Here is a 20997-nt window from a genome sequence, read left to right as displayed (position 1 = left end):
TTGTGTATATTTATAAGTTTACACACATATTTGGATAAATTTCAACAATTTTAGTGGTTGTTTTGATAAAGTTTGAAAAGGGGGTAAATTTAAAAAGTGGTATTTTTAAAGGGGTATTTTTTAAATTCTCCGAATATCATTCCTATTTTTATCATTAACAATATTATTGTTTTATCAAAAAATACTTTAAAGTACTAAAGAAAATTACTATCAAAATTGATTAATTGAACAATTAATCAACGAATAAATTCAAAAGATATGGATGTATGCTTCTATTGTATGATTTAAATAAATAAAATGTAAAAATGTCATAAACATTAAAATTTATTTAATCTATTTTTTATAAGTAATAAATAAATTAAAATAATTAAATAAATATAAAACAACCCGCGCATATGCGCGGGACATTACCTAGTCTAGTTCTAAGACTAACATTAACAATTATTTTTGCTCAAAATTAACAACAAAGACTTTAATTACTTCCAAAAAACATAACCATAAATAGAGTTTATTTACCAAACTAAAGCAAAGATTTGATCAACAGTGTAAAGTTGGATTCTTATTACAAAAAAAAAAAAAAAGAAGAAAAAGGTAATAACAACAGTAGATGAGAATAAAATGGGAGAAATGAGAGCTACATTAGCAAATAGAGAAGAGAGGCGTTAAGCCAGAAGACTCGCGTGTGCTGAGGTGTGGTGGTGGACTTAGTTTTTCGTTTAGCCTCTCAAATCGGGAATCACCATGAAACCTCCTTCACTACACGTGTAATGTAAACCCTTTCTTCTTCTTCTTCTTCCCAATTAAAAAAAAAGACCTATTTTTTTTTTCTATTGCCCTTAGTGGAGACAGGATACATTCCCAAAATCACACAATCTGATGTTATAAAGGTTCCTTCTTTATAACCTCTGAGGACTCTTGGTGTTGCTTTACGGTGAATTCTTGATGGGTTTTGGCGTTTTGAGTTGAGAAATCGTTTTTTGTTTACAATCAAGGGTTCAAGTGAGAGAGGGAAGTGGGGGTTTACGGTGACAGGAAGGTGAGTTTTCAGGCGTGGAGCAATGGTGGGTGAAGGGATCTCTGAGCGGAGAGTGGAGATCAGAGTAAGGAAGAATGGGAGAAAGGATAAGGTGATTATGAGTTTGAATTCCAATTCTTAATTTGATTTTGCTGTGTCATGAATCTCTCTGTCTTGATTGTCTTATGCATGTTTGGTTCTTGTTATTGAATGGTTTTGATTTTAGCTCTTTTGTGGTATCTTAAGTGAAGTGTCAGATTTCATTGATTATCTCTCTGTCTATCTCACTCACTCTCAGTATCTGATTGTATGATTGCGTAATAATGGAAAAAAGGTGAGATCTTTTTGTGCCGTTTTGATGATTTTCTCCTGCATGCAATAGCTTTTAGGAAAAGAGAAGATGTTTAATGATTTCGCCTGCTTTCAATGCATAGCCTTTCTGAAAATGGATAAACTTCGTAGCTTGTGGTTTTGATCGAAGCTTTGTTTTATGAAGCTACATTTTCTACTCCATTGGTTGTACTCATAGTTCTGTGGCTTTGGAGAAAATGCTCTGTTTTTACTTTTGAATCAATTGGCGATGTTAGATTCTAAAGTTGTCTTGAGTTTGTGATTTGACTCTTAGTTGACCTGGTGTGAAAAACATGTATCTGCTTACTTTGCTGAGATAGTTTGAGCAATTGATTTCGTGAAAATGGGTTGTAAAATAACATTTTTGCGTGTTGATCTGTTCCTTTCTTCGATTGTTGGCTGTAACACACCATATTCGTAGGAAAACTATAAATCGTAAAACGTTTTTACCACTCGTCGTATGCAATGGGAAGGTTAAGTAGAACAACATTCATATTGAGAGAGGTCTGATATCAGATTTCTTAGGAAAGTTCATAAGCACATAATATAATCTGAGAGTTTTTGTGTTGTTTATATGTTTGGAAACAATGTTAGTTTGTTCTTTGTGATCCCTCAGATTTGATATTTTATACGTCTCTTAAAAAGAAAAACTCTTTATGTTTAAGTGATACAGGTTATAGTTGAGAAATCTGCAGCTAAAGGCTTACCTGAAGGATGGATCAAGAAGCTTGAGATATCAAACAGATCAGGCCGTAAACTTAGAAGAGATCCAGTTTGTACCCTCTACTATTGTTCAGCTTTCCTTATCTTTGATCCCAAAAGAACATTTTGTGTCTTTTGACAAATTTCTCCTACATTTTTCATGCTCAATTCTTGGAAAAACTCTTATGTGATTCTTGGATCTGCATGATTTTATTGTTGCAGTTTTTTATTGACCCTAAAAGTGGGTATATCTTTCACTCCTTCAAAGATGCGTCAAGGTATGTTGAGACTGGTGATATTGGAATTTATGCACGTAAAGTGAAGGAAAGCAGTATCGAAGATGATGATTCCGGAAATGGAAATCCCATCGTGAGTTCTTTTTTCCCCTGTTCGTGGTTGTTAGTTAAATGGAAAGCTCTATAGCTGAGTTACTGACTAGTTGATTTTCTGATAATTTTAACTCTTAACCTTTCTCCATCCTATATTAGCTTCGCCTGGAGTATGTGGAAAAGAGATCTGCTGATGATTTATTGGAAAAGGAGAAAAAGATAGGTATTCATGCCAGAAAAAGTAAACGGAGAAACCTACCTTCATCTGATGAACCTTCCAAGAATTGTAAGTAGAAATTCTTTTGCCACTTGCCTAAGTATAATTATACTTAGGCAGTGAGTAACGTTAAATGTCAATATTCGATTAAATTTGCAGGTAAAATGAATTCTGACTTGAGCATCATAACCTCACAAGTTCTTGAGGATGGTGAGAAGAAGGAAGAGGCGAAAGATCCTATCGAAAAGCAGCCCATAATGAAACGGGTTACTAGGAGCCAAGCTAAAGCAATTAAGAATGAAGAATTCGTAGAGTTAAAAAGAAATAATCCGTCTTTATCAAATGCAAAATCAGAAAAAGGTATGTAGATACTCTACTTCAAAATTCCACTCGAGTAGTGTGGCTGAGATAACAAGAGGATTTGGGTACATCAATTTATTCTATGTTGGTTGTATTTGTAGATTCTCTAAACTCCAGATTGAGCGGTGCAAGGTCACAAGAACCAATCAAGGAATCTGTTATGAAGGAAGAAGAGGAACAAGATTCTACCAAAAAACGGATTACAAGGAGTAAAGCTAAAGTGAAGACGAATGAGCTAAGCAATAGTGGATCCCGGCGAACATCAAAACGATTAGCTGGTATTGAGCTTGAACCAACGCCTGAACTGAAGACAAGAACTAAAGTTCAACGAAGAGTACCTCCTCCTGATGATGAACAGACGCCTGAATTTAAGACAGGAACCAAAGCTCCTCAAATAATACCTCCTGATGATGGCGCAGCCGGAAAGTGCAAGCAACCTATGAATCCTGTTGCTACCAGCGGATTGAAAGAGACAGGTGTACCCCTAAATAAGGAACCAGCTAAAAGCCATAATATAGATTGTTCTCAGAAACCATATGCTGCTGCTGCTGCTCCTACAAGCAACAATCGTGTGAGTGCAGAAATGGCAGTGGGAATTAAAAAGATCCGTAAATCAGTAGGCAGAAAGCCTTCTAGAGAGAAGAAGACAGTGCTAACACCACCGATAATATATGAACTGAATCCAGTTTTTCATCTTGATGGTTACAAGCAGAAGGAAGAAATGTCGCCTGTGTCACCGTTGGCTTGCGAAACTTCTGCAATGAAGTGGGAGAAGACAGCCGCAGGCAAAAGACTGGGACAGTCTAGCCCAAATGCTAAACTTGCCACCAGTGTGAAAGCAACTGAGATCTCGGCTTTGGGATCCTCAAATAAAGGAAAGTATCCACATCCTTGTGATAGTGGTAATGCCATTCAAAGGAGAAATAAATTAGGCAATGAGTTACCTAACTCATCTGTCGTAAGAGGTGCATGCTCAGAAGTGATGGAGAAGAACACCAACAGCTTCTCTTCGGCATATAACTCGACCATTGCAGATCTTTGGAAAGATCCTTGCATCGCCTTTGCTATCGAAACTTTGACAGGAGAATCGCTGCGTCTTCCTAACACCATAGCAATCTCTTCTGATCACATTAACAATCACACCAAGCAGGAAGGAGTCTCCTTTATCCCAGAGACTCCTGGAAACGTTAACACATGCTCTGAAAATCCAGGTGCATCCCCGAGTGCGGATATCTGGAAAGACCCATGTATCGACTTTGCTATAAAAACTCTTACAGGCGCCATCCCAATAGGGTTAGATGAACCAGATGTGAAATCAAAGACAGAGGGAACGACGATTGCCACAGCAGCAACACCAGAACCAGGAGGTAGGCAAAGCAACTGTGATCATTTGGCTCAACAAAAGAACAAGACTGTGGTGGGTAAAGGAGACTTGTGTGCACAATCTTTATCTAAGGACTAACAACAAGAAGAAATAAAAACCTGTAGTGTTTTAGGACATTTTCGTATATTAGGGTGTTGATAACGCCATGGGTGATATTGTAAGATCCATGTGCAAATGCCTTAGTCTTTTCTACTTTTGTAGCCATGTTCTGTAAATACATATGTATTAGTTTGTGTATCGACAGAACCTGGAGAAACTCCTAACCACCCCCAATGATCTTGTTTTTTCTCTGTAACAATGGTTGTTTAATCGTTTCTTTTGAAAGATAAGTTTTTTTAGAACTCAAGTTTGGAGAAGAATTGAGCTTTTCTGTTCATTACTACGATCAGATTTAAGAAGATGATGGTGACGTCATCTCAAACGAAAAAAGCCCGCGAAAGTTTCTTGCTTTCCGCCAAAAAAATCTATATATACATAATAAAGTAAATGTATCGGAGACGAAAGAAGAAGAAGATGGAGATTCGAGTAAAGTGTAGATGTGGAGAAGACGAGTGTAGCGAGTGGGCGATCGTAGAACTTCAAGGAGTCGTTGAGACTCAAGCTTCGTTCGAAGGTTCTATTCAGAATCTCGAGATCGGTCGGCTCTGTCATACCGAATCGTCGCAGGTTTTGTTTTTTCTTTCGTCCTATATCAGTTTCTCTAATCGTACCAGAGTTTGATGATCTTGTATTTGTTTATTGTTCAATCGGTTCAGGAAACGTACACTTTCACGGTGGGTTACCATGAACTCATAGGCTCTAAGGTGACTCTGAAGAAGCCATTACTGGTTTTGAAGAAGCTTCAATTAGATGAAGATTCAGGAAAAGGAACGGAACTTGAAGTTGTTGGGATTATACGAACAAAAATCTTGTTTAAGACCAGACCTAAGCCTCTCATTTCTGGTAACAACCTCTCTCTCTCTCTCTTCTGTTCTTGATTTATGAAAACTTCTAGCCTTAAAATTTGGTCAGATAGTTCTGAATTCTGAGTCGCTTTTTCTACTCTGTTTCAGGAACAAGTTGAAAACCTCTCTATTGCTTCATTGTCTCTGCTTGTTTCCTATCTGAAAAAGCGTTAAACTATGTAGTCTCTGTTTTGTTCTATTGATTGAGTTTGCAAATCAAGAAACTTGATTACATTATTGGTTTGCAGTCCAAAAGGGGTCACTGAAATGGAATCATGATCTCAAAATCTCGACTGAATTCATAACATTAGTAAAAGGAGGTAAATAAGGAGATTACTAGTCCTACTCATCATGTGATTTGATGCTAACCCAAAATAATGCAAGGATTCTGGTATGTTCTTATCTACATATGTTTGCAACGGAAACCAGTTGGTTGGACAGTTGAGTTTGCCACTCCTTTTTCGTGTCTATGCATTTGGCACGGGAGCGTACCCTGTACGGGCTCTTAATGTTTCGGTTCTTTTGCTTCTCTCCATCACTCCAACCAGCCATTCTATACTTTCTTTGATTCCTCGCCTGCTCACCAAACCATACGTTTAAATTTTTCTTGCTTTCCAGTGTTTCTATAGGGCTGTAAGATTCATGTGTGTAGCTTAAAGTAAGAGTTTACTAACCCATCATATCCAGAAACTGCTTCAAACATATAAACCCTTTCATCCAATTTCTTTAGATCCAGATATCGGCCCAGTTCCTCAGCTGACACAGCGTTTGGGAGATCCTGCTCATCGGTTACAGATTCAATACTATCAGTAAACAACATATCATTGGAGAAGTTAAGCTAACAGATAAAGTAACAACTTCCTACTTGCTTGTTTGCCAATATCAAAAGCGGGGCTCCTTGCAAGTCCTCATGCCGCAGGGATTTTTCTGGTGAAGACAAATTATATTTTAGTTTTGGCTTCATAATGGTTTGTTTGATTTCAACTTGTGGGCACAGACATACCTAGGGCAGATTTTGAATCTTCAAAGCGTGTTGGGCAGGCTGCATCGATCAAATATATCAATGCGTGTGCTTCTTCATAATACTTCTCCCAAATCGACCGCAAACCAGGCTGCGATAATGAGGAAAAGGCTCAGATATTTGGTTAGAAAGACTGATCCTTTTCACAATCAGGATCTGTAAATCGAAACAAACTAAAGTTTACGATAGGCTTAAAATGTGATCTGCTTTCATTAGCAGGGTTTTGTTTCAGAACAATCGATAGTTTTCAATAGAATTAGAAAGAATCTATTGCAAGAAAGGCTAATAAAGCTTCCAAAAAAAAGAATGTTAACTTAGAGAGAGGAAGAGTTCAAAAGGATCTTTTATGTACTCATATCATCTCAACACAAATGCTCTAGAGTGGTATAGGTGACTAGTAGAGCAAAAGGGAACATGAATAAACTATGAACGAATATATAGGCACAAAGATGATAAATCAATTACATGATTTAAGGCATTTCCAACTCACCTGACCTCCTAGGTCCCAAAACACAATTTTAGCATTGGAAACTTCAATACGACCAATATTTAGCCCAACAGTTGGAACAATTCGATCATGAGGAAGACCTTCTGAGACTGAGTATATCGTCTTTAGTTTCTCCAAAAACGTCTAAGACATTGAAATATGGACAAGTATATCAGAGGTCAACCCAGGCAAAAGTAACACATGAAAAAAGAGATAAAAGAAGAAGACATTACCGTCTTCCCAGCTTCGCCGATACCAAGAATGAGGACATGAAACTCAGTCTTGCTGAACATGTAACTCCATAGCCCAGCCATAAGAGAAAACATGACTTCCTCCTACTTCAGCTTCTCTAATTACTTTGATCTTCCCTTGGCTGAACCAATATAAGAGTGGAGCTTATCATCATAATTTCAGTAAGCTTAAGAGAAGAATCAACAAGTAATTAGATATCACAAGACTCCATGATCTGACACACATTCCCGGATCTAATTCACAGTTTCAAGAACCCAAAAATGCAATACCAAATCTACCTAAGTCCTATTGTTCTGAAATCACCAAAACCACTTTGAATCACAAAGGGTTTCAATTTCAAACAACATAGCAACTAAAAGATTAGATCTTGAAATAGCTAATGAATCAAAGAAAAAAACCATGTATCACCAAGACCTAAGACCCATTCCCATTGCACATCAGAGAGATCAAAATTAGCTTAGTGAGTGATGAACTAAATCAATACAAGCTCCCGAACATGGTAAAATCATCAAAAATAGATTCATTTCCGCCATCGTGACAAACAAGAAACGAAGATTCGATAAAAATCCTTACAATTCCTGAAGATCTCGAGAGAAGAACTAAAGAAAGATCGAAACTTGTTGGTTTTTGCACTCCGTCTTCGATTCGATCGTCTTCAAAAAAACTTCTAAAGCTAAATTCCAAAACTACCCTTACCTCACTCTTCACACGCTTGATCAAATCCAACGGGCTTAGAGTATACCACGTGGCGATATCTGACCGCTTTGGTGGTCAAAGTCAAATAAACGGACGGCTTCTATTACATCTCTTCATTGACCGCCGTGTCTAATCGAGTCTCTCCGCACGCGAAGAACACAAACTTGCGATCGAGACCAAAAAAAAAAAAAAAAAGTTGCTGGAGGTTGAAGAAGATGACAGAACCAAAGAGGTAACGAAATTTACTGTTTTGATGGTTTCTTCTTAGTTCGAATTTCTGATATGCGCCACAAAAGATCTCTCTTTGGTTTTAGTTCGGTCTCTGTAGAACCAAACGTAGCCTAGGGTTTCTTACTGTGTATTTGATGTTCTTAATCTGAGTGAAGGATTGAGGAAAGTGATACGAAAACCCTTTTTGATATCAATTGGTTCTCTGAGCTAAAACCCTTTTTGATTGAAATCATTACTCAGCGAATTTGATAAGTTAGGAGTTGTTTGCTTGAGCTCAATGATCCTGGCATAGATAGATACTATTTACTGCGTCATTGTCTTTTAAAGGTTTGTGATTTTGAGTGGTAACCTATACCATTGTGTATGTTTAGCTGGATTAGCCTGAATTATGTTTCTTCTCTTTAGAATTTTCATTCGTTTGTGGCTATAGTTTTTGTTAGCTTGTTGCATCAGAACTGTACCTTGCATGTGTTTAGATCAAGATCAGTTCTGGAGCCAATGGGCTGTGTTCATTTATGTGGAGGGATGCTATATCCATAGATATGAAGTTCTAAGCCTTCTATGGCAGTCTTTTTATGAAGGAAGCGTAAAACAGATCTTTCTCTACTACCCCCATTGAAAAGGAAATGGAAGAGGGAGGTCTTATTGTGTAAAATGTTCATGGATTTTCATGTTCCAGCAGAATTGTTAACTGTAAGATTCTGGGAACTTTACTGTCTTTAGTTAAAGGGTTAGATATTGACTTCTTCTGTAATGAGAGATGATCAGTGTATAATCTAGTATAGTTTCTGGGATTACTCTTTCTCTCTCTCTCTCTTGTGCAACACTAAGGATGTTCGTTTTTATGGCAGGGGGCGTGTACAATGGGATGAAGCTAATATAGTGGAGATTGAATCTAACAAACCTGTTAGGCAGAAGATTACTGAACCAAAGACACCGTACCACCCGATGATTGATGATGATGGTTTGTCTATTTCTCTTTTTCTTGGTTTATATGCGTATATGCACAGTTGCACACAACTTATAATAAACGTCTGAGCATACATATATTTGATTATGAGATGTTTGCATATATTGTTGATAAGATATAAAACATAGCGTAAGTGAAAATGGTTTTTGCAAGTAGGATGATTACTACTCTTTTGGGGGAAACCTTGTACCCTGCTACTGGATTTTTGATTTGAATATCTGTCATTCTAGATGTAAGATTAGCTTGAATTAGTTCTCATTTTTTCTAATCCGTGAAAAATAATTTAAACATACCTTTTTCTTTGGTTGTTTCCTGATTGTTTGTGCCAGGTTCTCTGTCTCCTAGAGGAAGAGCATTTGATGAATGCGTTGATGATATGCAACGTGCGGAAGAACTGAGAAACAGTCTTAATGATGCAGCAGCTTCTTCCAGCCAGGGTTCTGGTGGTGGTGGCTGGACCTCGTCTGATGAAGAAGAAGCAGATCCAATGGATCAAGATGAAGAAGGTCCTCCTCAAAAACCAAACAAATATACTGCCATGTTTTAGGTTCTTTTATTAGATCATCTCCATATGTATTTACTGTTTTTGTGTGCAAAACACAGGTTCCGAAAATGGGAAAAATGCACGTTTCAACGCACACAGAAAAGCACATTACGACGAGTTTCGCAAGGTGAAGGAACTGAGATCCTCAGGGTCTTTCTACGAAGAAGAAGAGGAAGAGGATGATGCTGCAAAAGGCAGTAAATCAGAAGCAACAAGCTCAAGACACACTAAAGGTGCACAGAAAGAGTTAGCTGCAGGCACAACTGTATCAGAGAAGTCATCTTCATCCCCAAGTTAATATCAAAACCTCTCTGTTCAATCAAATTTGTATACTCTGGTCCAGGCTTTACAGAGCTCTCTATCTCAATCTAATGTGGGTTTATATCTACTTGAATCCTTCTGAAAAAAAGAAAGAAGAAGAAAAAAAAACCCATCAAAATTCTGAAATTATGTTATTTGTCTTTATACCATTTATATACAATTGCTTACAGTCACTTTTGTTCTTTCATGTTTCAATGGTCATTCTGTTTTGATTATCCATGTATTGTATTCTTTGTTAGACATATAAACCGAACCAAACCGGAACTCATAAATGTGGTTCAAATTGCACGAATGAAGATGACGGATACATAAACCGTCAAAACTGAATTATCAAACACAACAATGGCGAACAAGAAAACTCAAGAAATGGCGAATCTATCTTCACAAATCTGCAATCAAATCTCCTCCGTCTTCGCCACATCAACCTCTCCATATCCACCACCACTAGATCTCCTCGTAACAGAGCTCACCTCAATCTCCTGCAACCGCAACTCTCGTATCTTCCTCTACGGTGTCGGACGAGAAGGACTCATGCTAAAAGCCTTCGCGATGCGTCTCTTCCACCTTGGTCTCTCCGCTCACTTAGTCTTTGACATGACCACACCACCAATCTCATCATCTGATCTCCTCATCGCTTCAGCTGGTCCTGGAGGATTCTCAACCGTCGATGCGATTTGCTCCGTAGCTAAATCCAACGGTGCTAAAGTTCTTCTCCTTACAGCTCTGCCAGAGACAGGTTCTTGTGTGAAACATGCGACAGAAGTGTGTTATGTTCCTGCTCAAACTATGGCTAGTGACAGTAGTGATGCAGCGGAGATAGGACAGAGACCTTTGTTGCCGATGGGGAGTGTATATGAAGGAGCTTTGTTTGTGTTGTTTGAGATGGTTGTTTACAAGTTAAGTGAGGTTTTGTCTGAGACTCCCGAGTCGGTACGTGCTCGTCACACTAACCTTGAGTGACGTAAGGTTTTGTTTAGCACGCCGTGTTGTTTTGCTATTCCAGTTTAGAACTGCTTGTAAGATTATAACTTAAGAATAAGGATATCATGGATAATGGGTATTTAAAAAGCCCATTGGGTCTTTACCAATTAAAAGTAAGATTCGAAATCTGGAAAACAAAATCAGACTATACATCTTCTTCTTCTTCTTCCACCATTGAAGAACAGAGTGAAGAAAAGAGTAAGGGAAGAACAATGCTTGAGATTCTTGGAACTTACAGGAATCTCACACTTCAAATCCTACTATCTTTCATCTTAACACTAATCCTATCATTCGTGAAAATCTCAATCATCTTCCTCCATGGACTCTGTACCTACATCCAACCTGAAAATCTCGGCCAAAACAGCGCCGGAAATGGACTCAGACCCGCGATTCGAAGACCATCGAGCACCGACGATCCGAAGTCTAACGTAGAAGTGAGAAGAAGGAACAGATCCAAAGATAAATCCGAATTCGACGAAAGCAATGCTCAGATCTTTCGAATTAAGCTCGATGAAGATCATCTCAGATCTCGGATGTATTTCACAGAGTACAATTCGCTTTTCGTGTTATTGTTCTTAGCTGTTTCGTGCTTTCTCGTTAATTACTACTTGGGTGTAGAGGATAGTCATGGAGTTTTAGGGAATGGATTGATGTTTCCGCTTGTTCTCGGGTTTATAGCTTTGTGTAAGGTGTTCGTTGCTTTGGGTAAGATCTCGATTGAGAGATCTGCTTCCAAGAAATCTGAGAAGAAGTTGAGTTTGATTTTTGGGGTTTTAGGTTTTGTGTTTGGGATTATAATCAGTGCTGGTGTTTTCCCAAAGGGGTTTGATTTTCAATTGGGGTCTGTTGATGCCTTCTGCTGCATTGTGATCTCGTTCTCGATGGCTTGTATTTGTGGATTCTTGTATATGCCTGCTGGAAGAAGTGCAAGGTCGTTTTGGATTGGAACTGATCAGATTAGGAGTAATTTGTCGATCATTTCTTGTGGATGGTTCGGGAGAATGGTTCTATATGTGAATTATATCGTATCGGTTTTCACTTCGTTGCTTTGGATTCATCCGTTGGCAGAGATTCTAGTGAAGAGAAGTGATAATGCTGGAACTAGAAGTGGTCAAATTGGGTTGGTTGGTAATGTAGGCATGTCGAGTGATGATTTTGTTAAGTTTCGGGTACTGTGTTTGTTAGTCTCGGGTTTACTGCAAGCCATGGCGGTTCGTCCTAACCTTCAGATGTTTTTGAACGAAGCAGTTCTCTCTTGGTATCAGAGATTGCATGGAAGCAAAACTCCTGATTTGGACTTTAGCCGGGCAAAGATGTTTCTTCACAACCACTACTTATGCCTTGTCGCTCTGCAGTTTTTGGCGCCATCTGTCCTTGTGATTCTTTTCCTCGGCTTGTCTCAGATCGACCTGAGCTCGTTTGCTGTGTCTCAACTGGTATGTGGTTCTTTGCCTTGCAGCGATTTCATTAAACAAGTTGGTTTGCTGATGTCTTGGTGGGTACTATTTGTTTGGACGTGTTTTACATCAGCAAGTCTTGTCTTTTATCGTCGTGGTGTCTTGTATGTTTCTTGAGAAGTCTGTAGCTTTTCCCACTGTTTTTTATGTATCAGAGGAAAATGGCAGAAACACAACAACCAATCAGTTTTGCATAATATAAACTTTGGTCCATTCGTTTGTTTTTTCTACTTGCTACTCGTCTCATATTTTCCTACGCTCACAAAATGCAAAATATTATATTGTCTCTCCTACATTCTGACAAAATGTTTCAGACAGAGACACAAGATTAGAAAGTTAGCTAAGCAGGTATACGAAGAGCGGCTCTGATCTTGTGAATGGTGCATGCGATGAGGTTGTTAACAGTTTCAACAGATTCCACGTTGAGTTTTGCAGTCGGTAGGCTATTCACTAAGATCTGAAATCCTACAGTCAGGAGACATCCTTTGCTTTCTTGATTGCCATTGGTATCGATCTGATCAGACAATGAGGATCCGTCAGGCAATATCGAGAACCCCGATGGGAGAAGCGCCACATAACCTGAATCCCCACCGCTCATTACAACATTCATAGATGGAAAATCAACAGGCGCGTAAACCACCAGTGCACCAGAAGCGTCATTCCATGTCTCTTGTAAGATTAGCATACTGCTCTCATTTTGATCCTTCCCCTGCAAAATATGTCTAATCAGTAACCAAGAACAGGTCTATTTGGAATTTAATGAATAGATTAGAACCAAGAACAGAGATTCAGAAGAATTATTAAACTCACAGCCGCACGAAGAAGAGAGACGCAGCTTCCCTCCTGTTGCCCTTTTGGGACAAGAAGCGTGATTTCCATTGACGCACCATTAGACAAAATATCCCACTGGTTTCTGCATTTACCATCACACAGAAACTCGAAAAGTCTCTGCTGAGTCACCGGTAGCCACAGAGACGTTGCAGCGCTGAGGACAATACCAGACGGCTCAAAACTCTTCCTAGTTAGTATCCTTGTGTCCTGTCCCACGTTTTCAGCATTAAGCTTCTCCCATTTGTGAACTGAAGAAGCAGTTATGCCCGAGTAAAAGTTGAGCTTCATACGCTGTGCAAGCTTTAGTATACTCTTAGTTCCAGCAAGTGACAAACCTATCAGAAAACATTCTTGAATGATTTCTCTATTTCAAATTTAAACACTTCAAGATTCAAATGCAGAGAGAAAAGAACAAGAAAGAGAGAAAACCTGTGTGATCTTGAGAAGACAAAAGGCTCGTGAAGCTTTCGCATTGTCTTTGTAAAGTTGCGAGCCATTTGGTTGCGCCTAACGCAACCGAAGAACCAAGCAGTTGGTAAACTGAATTGATGTGACTCTCTTCATACTCTAAATGTTCTATCCATGTTACCTGTTAGAAGTCTCTATGTGTTAAACCAAATGTGTGGGACACTGAGTTTGTGCCCAGTAGTAATAATTAACCCCTTTTACTAAGAAATGTTACACAGTAGATTCATCTAATCCAAGATGATCAACATACCAAAAGTTTCCATCGATATAAGTAAACAAAACAAGATATTTTTGTTTTAAATTATATATACTGTATAGCCTAGATTTAGCCCAGACAAGAAGCAAGATTTGCCTTGAAAAATGAAGCTTTTGATATCAGTTTAATAGTTCTTAAAGGAATCTTTTAGAGTTTTATGATAAGATATACAGAAAGGCTTCAGGTTCTCAGGCTAATTTGTCGACTCATTAGTTATTAGTTTACAAGACTAATTAAACTACTACTTCACTATAAACAATACAAGAAAAATCTCACGCAGATCTATGACATCAAATTACCTTGGAGCAACCATTGCCTATGTCTTGTATGATGCAACCTGAAGGAAACTTCTTAGAGCCACCATAAGACTTTAAGTTCTCATCTTCTCTGTTTATATCATAAGAAACATCAACCACCGCCCATAAACCATCCCCATGTTGCTTACAGTATCTAAGAAACTTCTCTTGTTTGATTGGAACTAATGGAGACATCACTTGGAACTCTGCTTGCATCTGTCCAAAACAAAAGATCATTGAATTAGCAATGTGGCCAAAATATATAATAATCTTTGTGGTTCTTGAGAAACATACCAACTGAAGTGAGCCGTTTCTAGATCCATCACTACCGTTGGATATCACTTCAACGGTTGATGCAACTGCGACAATACACTCAAACATTTCTGCCCATTTGTTCTGTAACAATCCAAAAGCAAAGATGAGATGTTTATCATTAAGTGTGATATCGATAAAATACCGGTTTAAGAGAGTATACGAGCTTCTCATACCGTGTCCATAAGAGCTTCTACTAGAGCCACACTATTGATGAGAACTAAACCACTTTCTCTTGAACTGCTTCTATACTCGTTATGGTTCATTGATTCTTTCTCACTCTTTGAGTTCCATAAAGGATTGTCCAATTCTTCTAACTTCAAGAACTCCTCCATAGCCTCCATGGCAAGATCCATAAACATCTGAGAAGTTCCACCACTGAAGCCATTCCCTATAGGCAAATGCTGTGAGCCAATCCCACCATTTGAAGGCTGCTCAAGTGAAATAGACCCACCAATGAATCTGTTTGCTAAAGCACAAATCCTATCCAGCTCGTCTTTAAGCTTAGCATTCTCAATCCTAAGTTGGTGCTGCTCAAATGAAACCTCACCAGGTATAACTGCTCCACCACAGTCTATACATAGAGAACCTCTCATTGACTCTTTAAGGAAACCGTTTTCTACACGCAGCTTTTCATTCTCTTGTCTGAGAATCACATTCTCATGCCTCTCTAGTTGTGTCTGGTCAATTAAAAAAACAACAACTTTCCCATAAAAATCATAACTTTACAATCAAAATCACAAACTTTCAGATAAAGTACCTTCATTTGAGTTCTTCTGTTCTGAAACCAAAACTTGATTTGCTTACTCTCCAAAGTAAGTTTTTTCCCAAGTTCCAACCTTTGCTTTTCATTAGGATGAGGACACACTTTGAAGAAACTACACTCAGAAACAGCAAACAGTTCATATCTCAAAAAACAAACCGTGATGAAAAATGCAAAAAGATAGATGCTTTTGAAAACTTACGATTCGAGCTCTTGAATCTGGTAAGAAGTGTGCCGATGGTACTTCGTCCGCTTCTTCTTCTTCTTCTTAGGACGTTGCTCTTCTTGTTTACTCTCATCACCAGACATTGCATCAAAGCTATCATCATCACTCAACGATCTACTCTCAAACTCATCATCTTTAAGCCTTCCATGAAAAAAACTTGGATTGAAATCTCCTCTAGACATATCAACATCAAGATGACCATTCATTTCCCCTCTCTGCAACCAAAAAGAGAACAGACAAATAATCTCAAGTTATAGAGTGATAAAAAGAACAAAACAGATAAAAGAATTATTTGTATTGTCATTGTTTCTACTCTTCTCAGTGTTTAACTTTGCTTGTTCATCAAGTTTCATACCTTTCAAATCAGTAGACAGGAAATATTCTGACGACTAAACAAGTCGAACGTAAGAATAAGATCAGCAAAATGAAAAGAGAAAGGTGTGTATCTCCTCTGTTATATCATATGACTTGTCTCCTTTTTGTTCAAAACTCTGTTTTTGTCTCTCTCTTTGACTATATTTTACTCAAAGGGTCCCAAAAAGCTCAGGTTATATATACACCTTTTGACCTTTTTTAATCCCAATTTCTGTAGAAGAATATTATAGAAAGGTGAAAAATACAAAAAACGAATCCCTAATTTTACTCAGACCAGACCAAGAAACAAAACAAAAGAAAAAAGCTTCTAATTTGACCAAATGGTTTTGTTTCTTTGTCATTTTCCCTCAAGATTTTGACAAATTAACAAAGCCTTGAGAAAGCCTAAAAAGATCTAGTTTGACTCTTCACCAATTCTAAATTATTTAACTTTTAACTATGGGTAACTGCAACATAAAGATATTAAAATACGAGGAATACCCTTAAAAGAGTCTAATGTAAACTAATGTAAAAGAGTCTTTCTTGAATTGATAATCTAAAGAGTCTTTTTTGAAGTTGACAAATATATAAAGAGAGACGACAGAGGGAGATGAGCGTGTGGCCCGAGTTCGTGTTGTCCGCCGAGCAGTTCGACCTGGACGCCCTAATTATAGTATTGTTAAAGTCACACGCGTTTTCTGGTAGCATTGCTAAGCTAAAACTAAAAGTAGTCATGAAAATTATCTACAGACACAACTACAATGATAAAACTTTGCTAGATTTATACATGCTTCTAGGTCCATGAATGATAAAGTAATTATTATCCATACAACTCTCAGATTTCACACATGATTAGGGTAAATGTTGAAATGTTCCATGGACTACACACAATTTTGAATTAATTACCAAGATTTCTATCATCTCTTCTATACTAGATAAGTGATTTTATTATGTAGAAGTCTACCACTTTTTAAAAAAACAGAAATTATAGTAGATTTTAGAATTAGAAGCCTGGTAAAATGCCCTCAATGTCCAATGTATAGAGTTTGAAGTCTAAAAATATTACTTTTAATAGTTTCATTCATGTACAAGCAACCTTCTTTCCCTTTTTGGTTTTAGGACCTCCTAGACCTGCATGTAGGATTCATTTATCAACGTAAAGTTCAACCATTCAAGTTTTTTTTTTCTTTTTATTTTTTTAGTTATAAACCATTCAAAAGAAATTATAATTTGACTTCAGTATTATTCATTTTAATTTATTCCAAACCCATTATATTGGGTTTTACAGCAACGAACAAAAAGAAGAAAGAAAAACAACAACTCAAACTCCGAGTTTTTATTCTTAGTCTTAGATATATATCCATCTCCTTCTATGCTTCTCCTAAAGAATTACAACAACAAAAATTAAGAGAGATGTTATATTAGATACATAAAATTATAAATATACATAGCGTATTAAACTTTAATGATATAGTGATATGGTATGCTCGTACGTACATATAACGTCAAGGATTGATATCCCATATCAACTGCAGGAAAGTGTAGGGATGTTGCAGCGAGAAGGAAGCCTAGATGCAATGCGAAACGTGTTGCAAAGGCATTCGTTTGGCACTGCCTCAAGAGCATTACAACACTCGGCACTCGGGTTCCTGCTGTCAGCTCCTGGAACCACAAACTCACCACACACGTTCAGTCCACTCAGCTGTGTATTGCAGCTCTGTCCATTGACCACCGTTGTTGCAACCACAACGAGCATGATCACCATCACTGCCACCTTCATGATGATCGACTTGGAAGAGCTGGACGAGTCTGCCATCTTCTTCTTTATCTTTTATGTGTTATGTGAAAGTATGATTTTGAGAATGTTTGGGTACTGTTTGTTTGTTCTATATAAGTGTTATTGATGTTTATATAGAGTGGAAGAGGATTGGATTGTCATATGGTGAAGAGGGTCTCTAGGTTCGTTACTTGTGAGCTACCTAATGAGAGAGATCACGCTAAGCTGCAGCTTTTTTTTGTGTGTCAGTGTGTGTGGGAGTGAGAGAATATGCATGCTTGTGATCTGTGATTCCTTATTGATGTTTTCTTGATACATGTACATATACATATGGATATGGTATTCGGTAATATCACTACAAGAAACGATCGAATTAGTTTATTTATTTAAAAAAATGTGTTTGTATTAAGTATTAACGAAGGTGTGGAACGTTTGGTAGCTCAATTAATCTAGAAAACCCTTGAATTTTGAGATAGAACGCTTTTAATTTTATATTTTACAACCAGAAAAAAACATTTTACTTATCCTTCTATAGAGTTAATTAGATCCAAGAACTCTAATACATAAGGGCCTAAATTACCAATCCATATCCAATCAAGTTGGAACCACATCCAAGAATAACATACATACCCTTTTATAAATGATAACCATATATTTTTTTGATGAGTGTTTATAATTAATTTAGCCTTTTTTTTTTTATAAGAATGTTATTATGTATTCATTTCACAATGAATGTGTAGATACATGAAGCATAATCCTTGTTATGATCCCATGCCAAAGAAAGATAAAAACAATGGAAGCATACACATTCTTGAATCAAAACATCAATTCAATCCCTAAGCAAACAAATGGTAATTGGAAAAAGATGAATTGCAACAAGATCTAAAGAGTCCCTAAAAGTGGAAGAGAAACTTAATTTAATTAACGGAAAATTAATTAATTTAACTATCCTCTCAAATAAGGTTTGTAACCATGGACTATTATTTATATATATATTTACTAAACATAAAGTGATGAAAGATAAAAACTTATGCATTGAAATCACATTTTTCTTTTAAAAATATTTTATTTGAGATAAGCTTTTATAAACATCATCAATACACACATATCTTTCTAGATAACTATTAATCCAAATTAAATGCAAATGATTATAATTACTACATGGAATCATTCAATTGAGAAAAAATAATTTAGAAAAAATATATTTCTCTAGATTTTAAAGCATACATATAATTAATATAAGATTTTGATATGATAATGATATCCATATCATTACTACCAAAAAAAAATGATATCCATATCATAACAATTTCTACTTTACAATACATTAACATGTGTTCTCATATAATAACTTTTAAATTGATATAATCATTGTTAGATTTCACTATTACTTAAAATAGCTCGCATGCAAAAGTTTAAATATGTTCATTTATAAATAAATTGTTCGGAGATGACAAAGATCAAGGTGTGATACCGTGAATAGTCCTTTTATATTGATCATAAGAAACTTCAAAATCAACTAATCATCATTTTTCTCTTAATTTGACGCACCAACTAATCATCGTTAAACGACAACGACAATCTTTTGGCCATCTTCAAAGTACATCAATGTTTTGCCCTCATGCTCAATGTACTTGTGTAGGTAAATAATTAATTACATGTGTATAATATATAATACATACTGTCATACTCTATATATGTAAATAATTTTGTCTGAATCGTCTTGATGTGAATCGATCAAACTAGGTATGTTAGTTAGGAGTTAGGACCGAAACCTGTAACATAGGCCGGTTTGATCATGTAAGATCTAATGCTGTTTTTTTGGTTTTGATTCGTTTCTCTATTTCACTTATAGGAAGATTTCAATGTCCTTACTGTCCTTGTCCGTACTATCACCAACATGATCTTCCATCGGTAATTATAAGGGTATCTACAACCCTAATTATAATGACTGATTGTGTTTTTTTTTTTTTTTTCATTTACAAGTTCTACAAAGCACACATTATGTCAATAGCTCTAGAACTTGACAACTAATAATTATATCCATATTTTTTATTGGCTTGTTATTAAAATACTAGACGAGTGCAAGGTTTTATGGCTATGGTAACTATGGATATGGTCATAGTTCCCCGGACCCGTCTACACTTAGACGTAGTTCTTCAGATATCTCAGTACATAGTACTCACAATTTCGATATCGACACTATTGCTTATGAGGTATATATGTACTCTGTCCAACATGATTCATCCTTCTATTTCATGATAACATATTAAGACAACTTACTCTCACTATTATGCATGAGCAGGGTTCGAATGAGTTAGGTGAATCAGTGGTAGACAGAAGTAACGGCTTACCGCAGTGGAAAATCTCCAAATTACAAACTCATAGATATGGGAAGAAACCCACATTTAGGTGGTGGTGGCAAAAGAAAAATAAGTTTGTCGCCGATGATACTCAGTACGATCACTATATATTAATCCACATAAGTTTACAAGCTTTGGCTTAGAAAACCATGAATCTCATCTTGGTTTGATTTGGTTTTGGATAATATCTTAGGTGCTCGATATGCTTGTTGGACTATGAGAAGGGAGATAAGATGATCACTTTGCCATGTAAACATATCTACCACAAGGATTGCATTTTACGTTGGTTTAAAGAAAACAGGGTACGTATAGAATGTTTTATACAATAACACAACCTATATTTTTTTTGTTTCTGATATGCATAATTAAACACATTCTAACATATTCTAAATGAAAATGATATTGTTTTGTTTATGCAGGTTTGCTGCGTTTGTAAACGCGAAGTTTTTTAATACATATATATTAAACCGATAATAATGATTACAATGTATTTTAAATAGGGAAAATTTGCATTTTAGTACGTTTTTGAAACTTAATTTGCGATATATTACGTTTACTATTTATAATTAGTAAAATAGCCCAATTTTACTATTCATATATCTGTACAGATAGACAACTGTACACAAACATATTATTATACATAAAATATTTGTACAGAGACAAACAACTATAAAGAAACATTTTTACACATAAACAAATATACATATATAGACCATAAAAATATCTGTACACATACAATTATACGTATATATAAATCGCTGTACGGAAATATACAAAATAATTTCCGTACAACGACACACAACTGTACATGAGGATAGCTGGACGTATCAAAATTTGTTTTAAAAATATTTAAGATTATCAAAATAAAATGCATGTCAAATTATAGAGATAAAAATATAGATTTTTATGTAACTAAAATTTTATAAAAACCAAATATATTTTGATGAATATCATAGTTATTAGATTTAAAAGATTTATAAATAGTGTTCAAATAGTGTTCAAATAGTAAAAGTGTATTATTTTGCCAATTATAAATAGTAAACGTACTATATCGCAAATTAAGTTTCGAAAACGTACTAAAACTCAAAT

The 20997-nt window shown here is 36.4% G+C and overlaps 9 protein-coding genes across 13 annotated transcripts; 6 read left to right on the top strand and 3 right to left on the bottom strand.

The window, feature by feature from the left end:
* Positions 1-616: 616 nt before the first annotated feature.
* LOC17875930 (methyl-CpG-binding domain-containing protein 13) lies at positions 617-4704 on the top strand. 2 transcript variants are annotated; one of them, XM_023782348.1, is made up of 7 exons: positions 617-769; positions 993-1127; positions 2040-2138; positions 2291-2437; positions 2557-2683; positions 2774-2974; positions 3076-4704. In XM_023782348.1, the coding sequence occupies exons 2-7, from the start codon at positions 1059-1061 to the stop codon at positions 4434-4436; spliced, it is 2004 nt and encodes a 667-aa protein (XP_023638116.1). In that variant the 5' UTR covers positions 617-769; positions 993-1058; the 3' UTR covers positions 4437-4704. The 2 variants fall into 2 exon arrangements, with proteins under 2 accessions (XP_023638116.1, XP_006279589.1); XM_006279527.2 differs by having other exon boundaries at positions 617-887.
* A 161-nt stretch (positions 4705-4865) lies between these two features.
* Positions 4866-5600, top strand: LOC17876860 (chromosome transmission fidelity protein 8 homolog). The gene is made up of 3 exons (XM_006282265.2): positions 4866-5024; positions 5114-5300; positions 5411-5600. The coding sequence occupies exons 1-3, from the start codon at positions 4872-4874 to the stop codon at positions 5419-5421; spliced, it is 351 nt and encodes a 116-aa protein (XP_006282327.2). The 5' UTR covers positions 4866-4871; the 3' UTR covers positions 5422-5600.
* On the bottom strand, positions 5566-7724 carry LOC17874790 (ADP-ribosylation factor-related protein 1). Of its 2 annotated transcripts, XM_023782359.1 has the most exons (7): positions 7636-7724; positions 7044-7183; positions 6814-6954; positions 6306-6414; positions 6168-6229; positions 5977-6080; positions 5566-5878 (listed from the first exon to the last, which is right to left on the bottom strand). In XM_023782359.1, the coding sequence occupies exons 2-7, from the start codon at positions 7134-7136 to the stop codon at positions 5770-5772; spliced, it is 618 nt and encodes a 205-aa protein (XP_023638127.1). In that variant the 5' UTR covers positions 7137-7183; positions 7636-7724; the 3' UTR covers positions 5566-5769. The 2 variants fall into 2 exon arrangements, with proteins under 2 accessions (XP_023638127.1, XP_006282112.1); XM_006282050.2 differs by lacking the exon at positions 7636-7724 and having other exon boundaries at positions 7044-7601.
* A 164-nt stretch (positions 7725-7888) lies between these two features.
* Positions 7889-10006, top strand: LOC17875712 (protein phosphatase inhibitor 2). Of its 3 annotated transcripts, XM_023782381.1 has the most exons (5): positions 7946-7990; positions 8558-8682; positions 8841-8953; positions 9289-9465; positions 9563-10006. In XM_023782381.1, the coding sequence occupies exons 3-5, from the start codon at positions 8938-8940 to the stop codon at positions 9799-9801; spliced, it is 432 nt and encodes a 143-aa protein (XP_023638149.1). In that variant the 5' UTR covers positions 7946-7990; positions 8558-8682; positions 8841-8937; the 3' UTR covers positions 9802-10006. The 3 variants fall into 3 exon arrangements, with proteins under 3 accessions (XP_023638141.1, XP_023638149.1, XP_023638146.1); XM_023782373.1 differs by lacking the exon at positions 8558-8682 and having other exon boundaries at positions 7889-7990; XM_023782378.1 differs by lacking the exon at positions 7946-7990 and having other exon boundaries at positions 8051-8682.
* A 61-nt stretch (positions 10007-10067) lies between these two features.
* On the top strand, positions 10068-10864 carry LOC17876877 (3-hexulose-6-phosphate isomerase). The gene has a single exon (XM_006279461.2). The coding sequence runs from the start codon at positions 10167-10169 to the stop codon at positions 10782-10784; it is 618 nt and encodes a 205-aa protein (XP_006279523.1). The 5' UTR covers positions 10068-10166; the 3' UTR covers positions 10785-10864.
* Positions 10865-10963: 99 nt separating this feature from the next.
* Positions 10964-12486, top strand: LOC17876912. The gene has a single exon (XM_006282139.2). It carries the CDS (start codon positions 11018-11020, stop codon positions 12377-12379), a length of 1362 nt encoding a protein of 453 aa, XP_006282201.2. The 5' UTR covers positions 10964-11017; the 3' UTR covers positions 12380-12486.
* LOC17875141 (homeobox-leucine zipper protein HDG7) lies at positions 12432-15829 on the bottom strand. The gene is made up of 9 exons (XM_006282037.2): positions 15770-15829; positions 15391-15629; positions 15186-15303; positions 14602-15105; positions 14408-14509; positions 14117-14329; positions 13523-13682; positions 13073-13428; positions 12432-12971 (listed from the first exon to the last, which is right to left on the bottom strand). The coding sequence occupies exons 2-9, from the start codon at positions 15618-15620 to the stop codon at positions 12603-12605; spliced, it is 2052 nt and encodes a 683-aa protein (XP_006282099.1). The 5' UTR covers positions 15621-15629; positions 15770-15829; the 3' UTR covers positions 12432-12602.
* A 1238-nt stretch (positions 15830-17067) lies between these two features.
* LOC17875494 (protein 108) lies at positions 17068-17905 on the bottom strand. Its single transcript, XM_006281932.2, has 2 exons — positions 17266-17905; positions 17068-17149 (listed from the first exon to the last, which is right to left on the bottom strand). The coding sequence occupies exon 1, from the start codon at positions 17582-17584 to the stop codon at positions 17294-17296; it is 291 nt and encodes a 96-aa protein (XP_006281994.1). The 5' UTR covers positions 17585-17905; the 3' UTR covers positions 17068-17149; positions 17266-17293.
* Positions 17906-18997: 1092 nt separating this feature from the next.
* On the top strand, positions 18998-20561 carry LOC17876755 (E3 ubiquitin ligase BIG BROTHER). The gene is made up of 6 exons (XM_006281530.2): positions 18998-19187; positions 19401-19471; positions 19624-19761; positions 19851-20002; positions 20102-20210; positions 20328-20561. The coding sequence occupies exons 1-6, from the start codon at positions 19154-19156 to the stop codon at positions 20358-20360; spliced, it is 537 nt and encodes a 178-aa protein (XP_006281592.2). The 5' UTR covers positions 18998-19153; the 3' UTR covers positions 20361-20561.
* Positions 20562-20997: the final 436 nt, after the last annotated feature.

Source organism: Capsella rubella, unplaced genomic scaffold, assembly GCF_000375325.1.
Source record: "Capsella rubella cultivar Monte Gargano unplaced genomic scaffold, Caprub1_0 scaffold_8, whole genome shotgun sequence".
Lineage (NCBI taxonomy): Eukaryota > Viridiplantae > Streptophyta > Magnoliopsida > Brassicales > Brassicaceae > Capsella > Capsella rubella.
The sequence above is the reverse complement of the archived record's forward strand: the minus strand, read 5'-3'. Positions and strand labels throughout refer to the sequence as shown.

Bases quoted from the DNA above. Each gene is read 5' to 3' on its own strand.
- LOC17875141 (XM_006282037.2), bottom strand. From the start codon at position 15,620: ATGAATGGTCATCTTGATGTTGATATGTCTAGAGGAGATTTCAATCCA. The intron at 15,106-15,185 runs GTACTTTATCTG...TTAATTGACCAG, and splicing joins ACAGAAGAACTCAAATGAAG to ACACAACTAGAGAGGCATGA. The intron at 14,330-14,407 runs GTATGTTTCTCA...TGTTTTGGACAG, and splicing joins GAAACGGCTCACTTCAGTTG to ATGCAAGCAGAGTTCCAAGT.
- LOC17876860 (XM_006282265.2), top strand. From the start codon at position 4,872: ATGGAGATTCGAGTAAAGTGTAGATGTGGAGAAGACGAGTGTAGCGAG. The intron at 5,025-5,113 runs GTTTTGTTTTTT...CAATCGGTTCAG, and splicing joins GTCATACCGAATCGTCGCAG to GAAACGTACACTTTCACGGT.
- LOC17874790 (XM_023782359.1), bottom strand. From the start codon at position 7,136: ATGTTTTCTCTTATGGCTGGGCTATGGAGTTACATGTTCAGCAAGACT. The intron at 6,415-6,813 runs GTGAGTTGGAAA...TCATTATCGCAG, and splicing joins TTTGGGACCTAGGAGGTCAG to CCTGGTTTGCGGTCGATTTG. The intron at 6,081-6,167 runs GTAGGAAGTTGT...ACCGATGAGCAG, and splicing joins TGATATTGGCAAACAAGCAA to GATCTCCCAAACGCTGTGTC.
- LOC17875712 (XM_023782373.1), top strand. The intron at 8,954-9,288 runs GTTTGTCTATTT...TGTTTGTGCCAG, and splicing joins CCCGATGATTGATGATGATG to GTTCTCTGTCTCCTAGAGGA. The intron at 9,466-9,562 runs GTCCTCCTCAAA...TGCAAAACACAG, and splicing joins AATGGATCAAGATGAAGAAG to GTTCCGAAAATGGGAAAAAT.
- LOC17875494 (XM_006281932.2), bottom strand. From the start codon at position 17,584: ATGGCAGACTCGTCCAGCTCTTCCAAGTCGATCATCATGAAGGTGGCA.
- LOC17876912 (XM_006282139.2), top strand. From the start codon at position 11,018: ATGCTTGAGATTCTTGGAACTTACAGGAATCTCACACTTCAAATCCTA.
- LOC17875930 (XM_023782348.1), top strand. From the start codon at position 1,059: ATGGTGGGTGAAGGGATCTCTGAGCGGAGAGTGGAGATCAGAGTAAGG. The intron at 1,128-2,039 runs GTGATTATGAGT...TAAGTGATACAG, and splicing joins AGAATGGGAGAAAGGATAAG to GTTATAGTTGAGAAATCTGC. The intron at 2,438-2,556 runs GTGAGTTCTTTT...ATCCTATATTAG, and splicing joins CCGGAAATGGAAATCCCATC to CTTCGCCTGGAGTATGTGGA.
- LOC17876877 (XM_006279461.2), top strand. From the start codon at position 10,167: ATGGCGAACAAGAAAACTCAAGAAATGGCGAATCTATCTTCACAAATC.
- LOC17876755 (XM_006281530.2), top strand. From the start codon at position 19,154: ATGTTTTGCCCTCATGCTCAATGTACTTGTGTAG. The intron at 19,472-19,623 runs GTATCTACAACC...TTAAAATACTAG, and splicing joins TTCCATCGGTAATTATAAGG to ACGAGTGCAAGGTTTTATGG. The intron at 20,211-20,327 runs GTACGTATAGAA...TTGTTTATGCAG, and splicing joins GTTGGTTTAAAGAAAACAGG to GTTTGCTGCGTTTGTAAACG.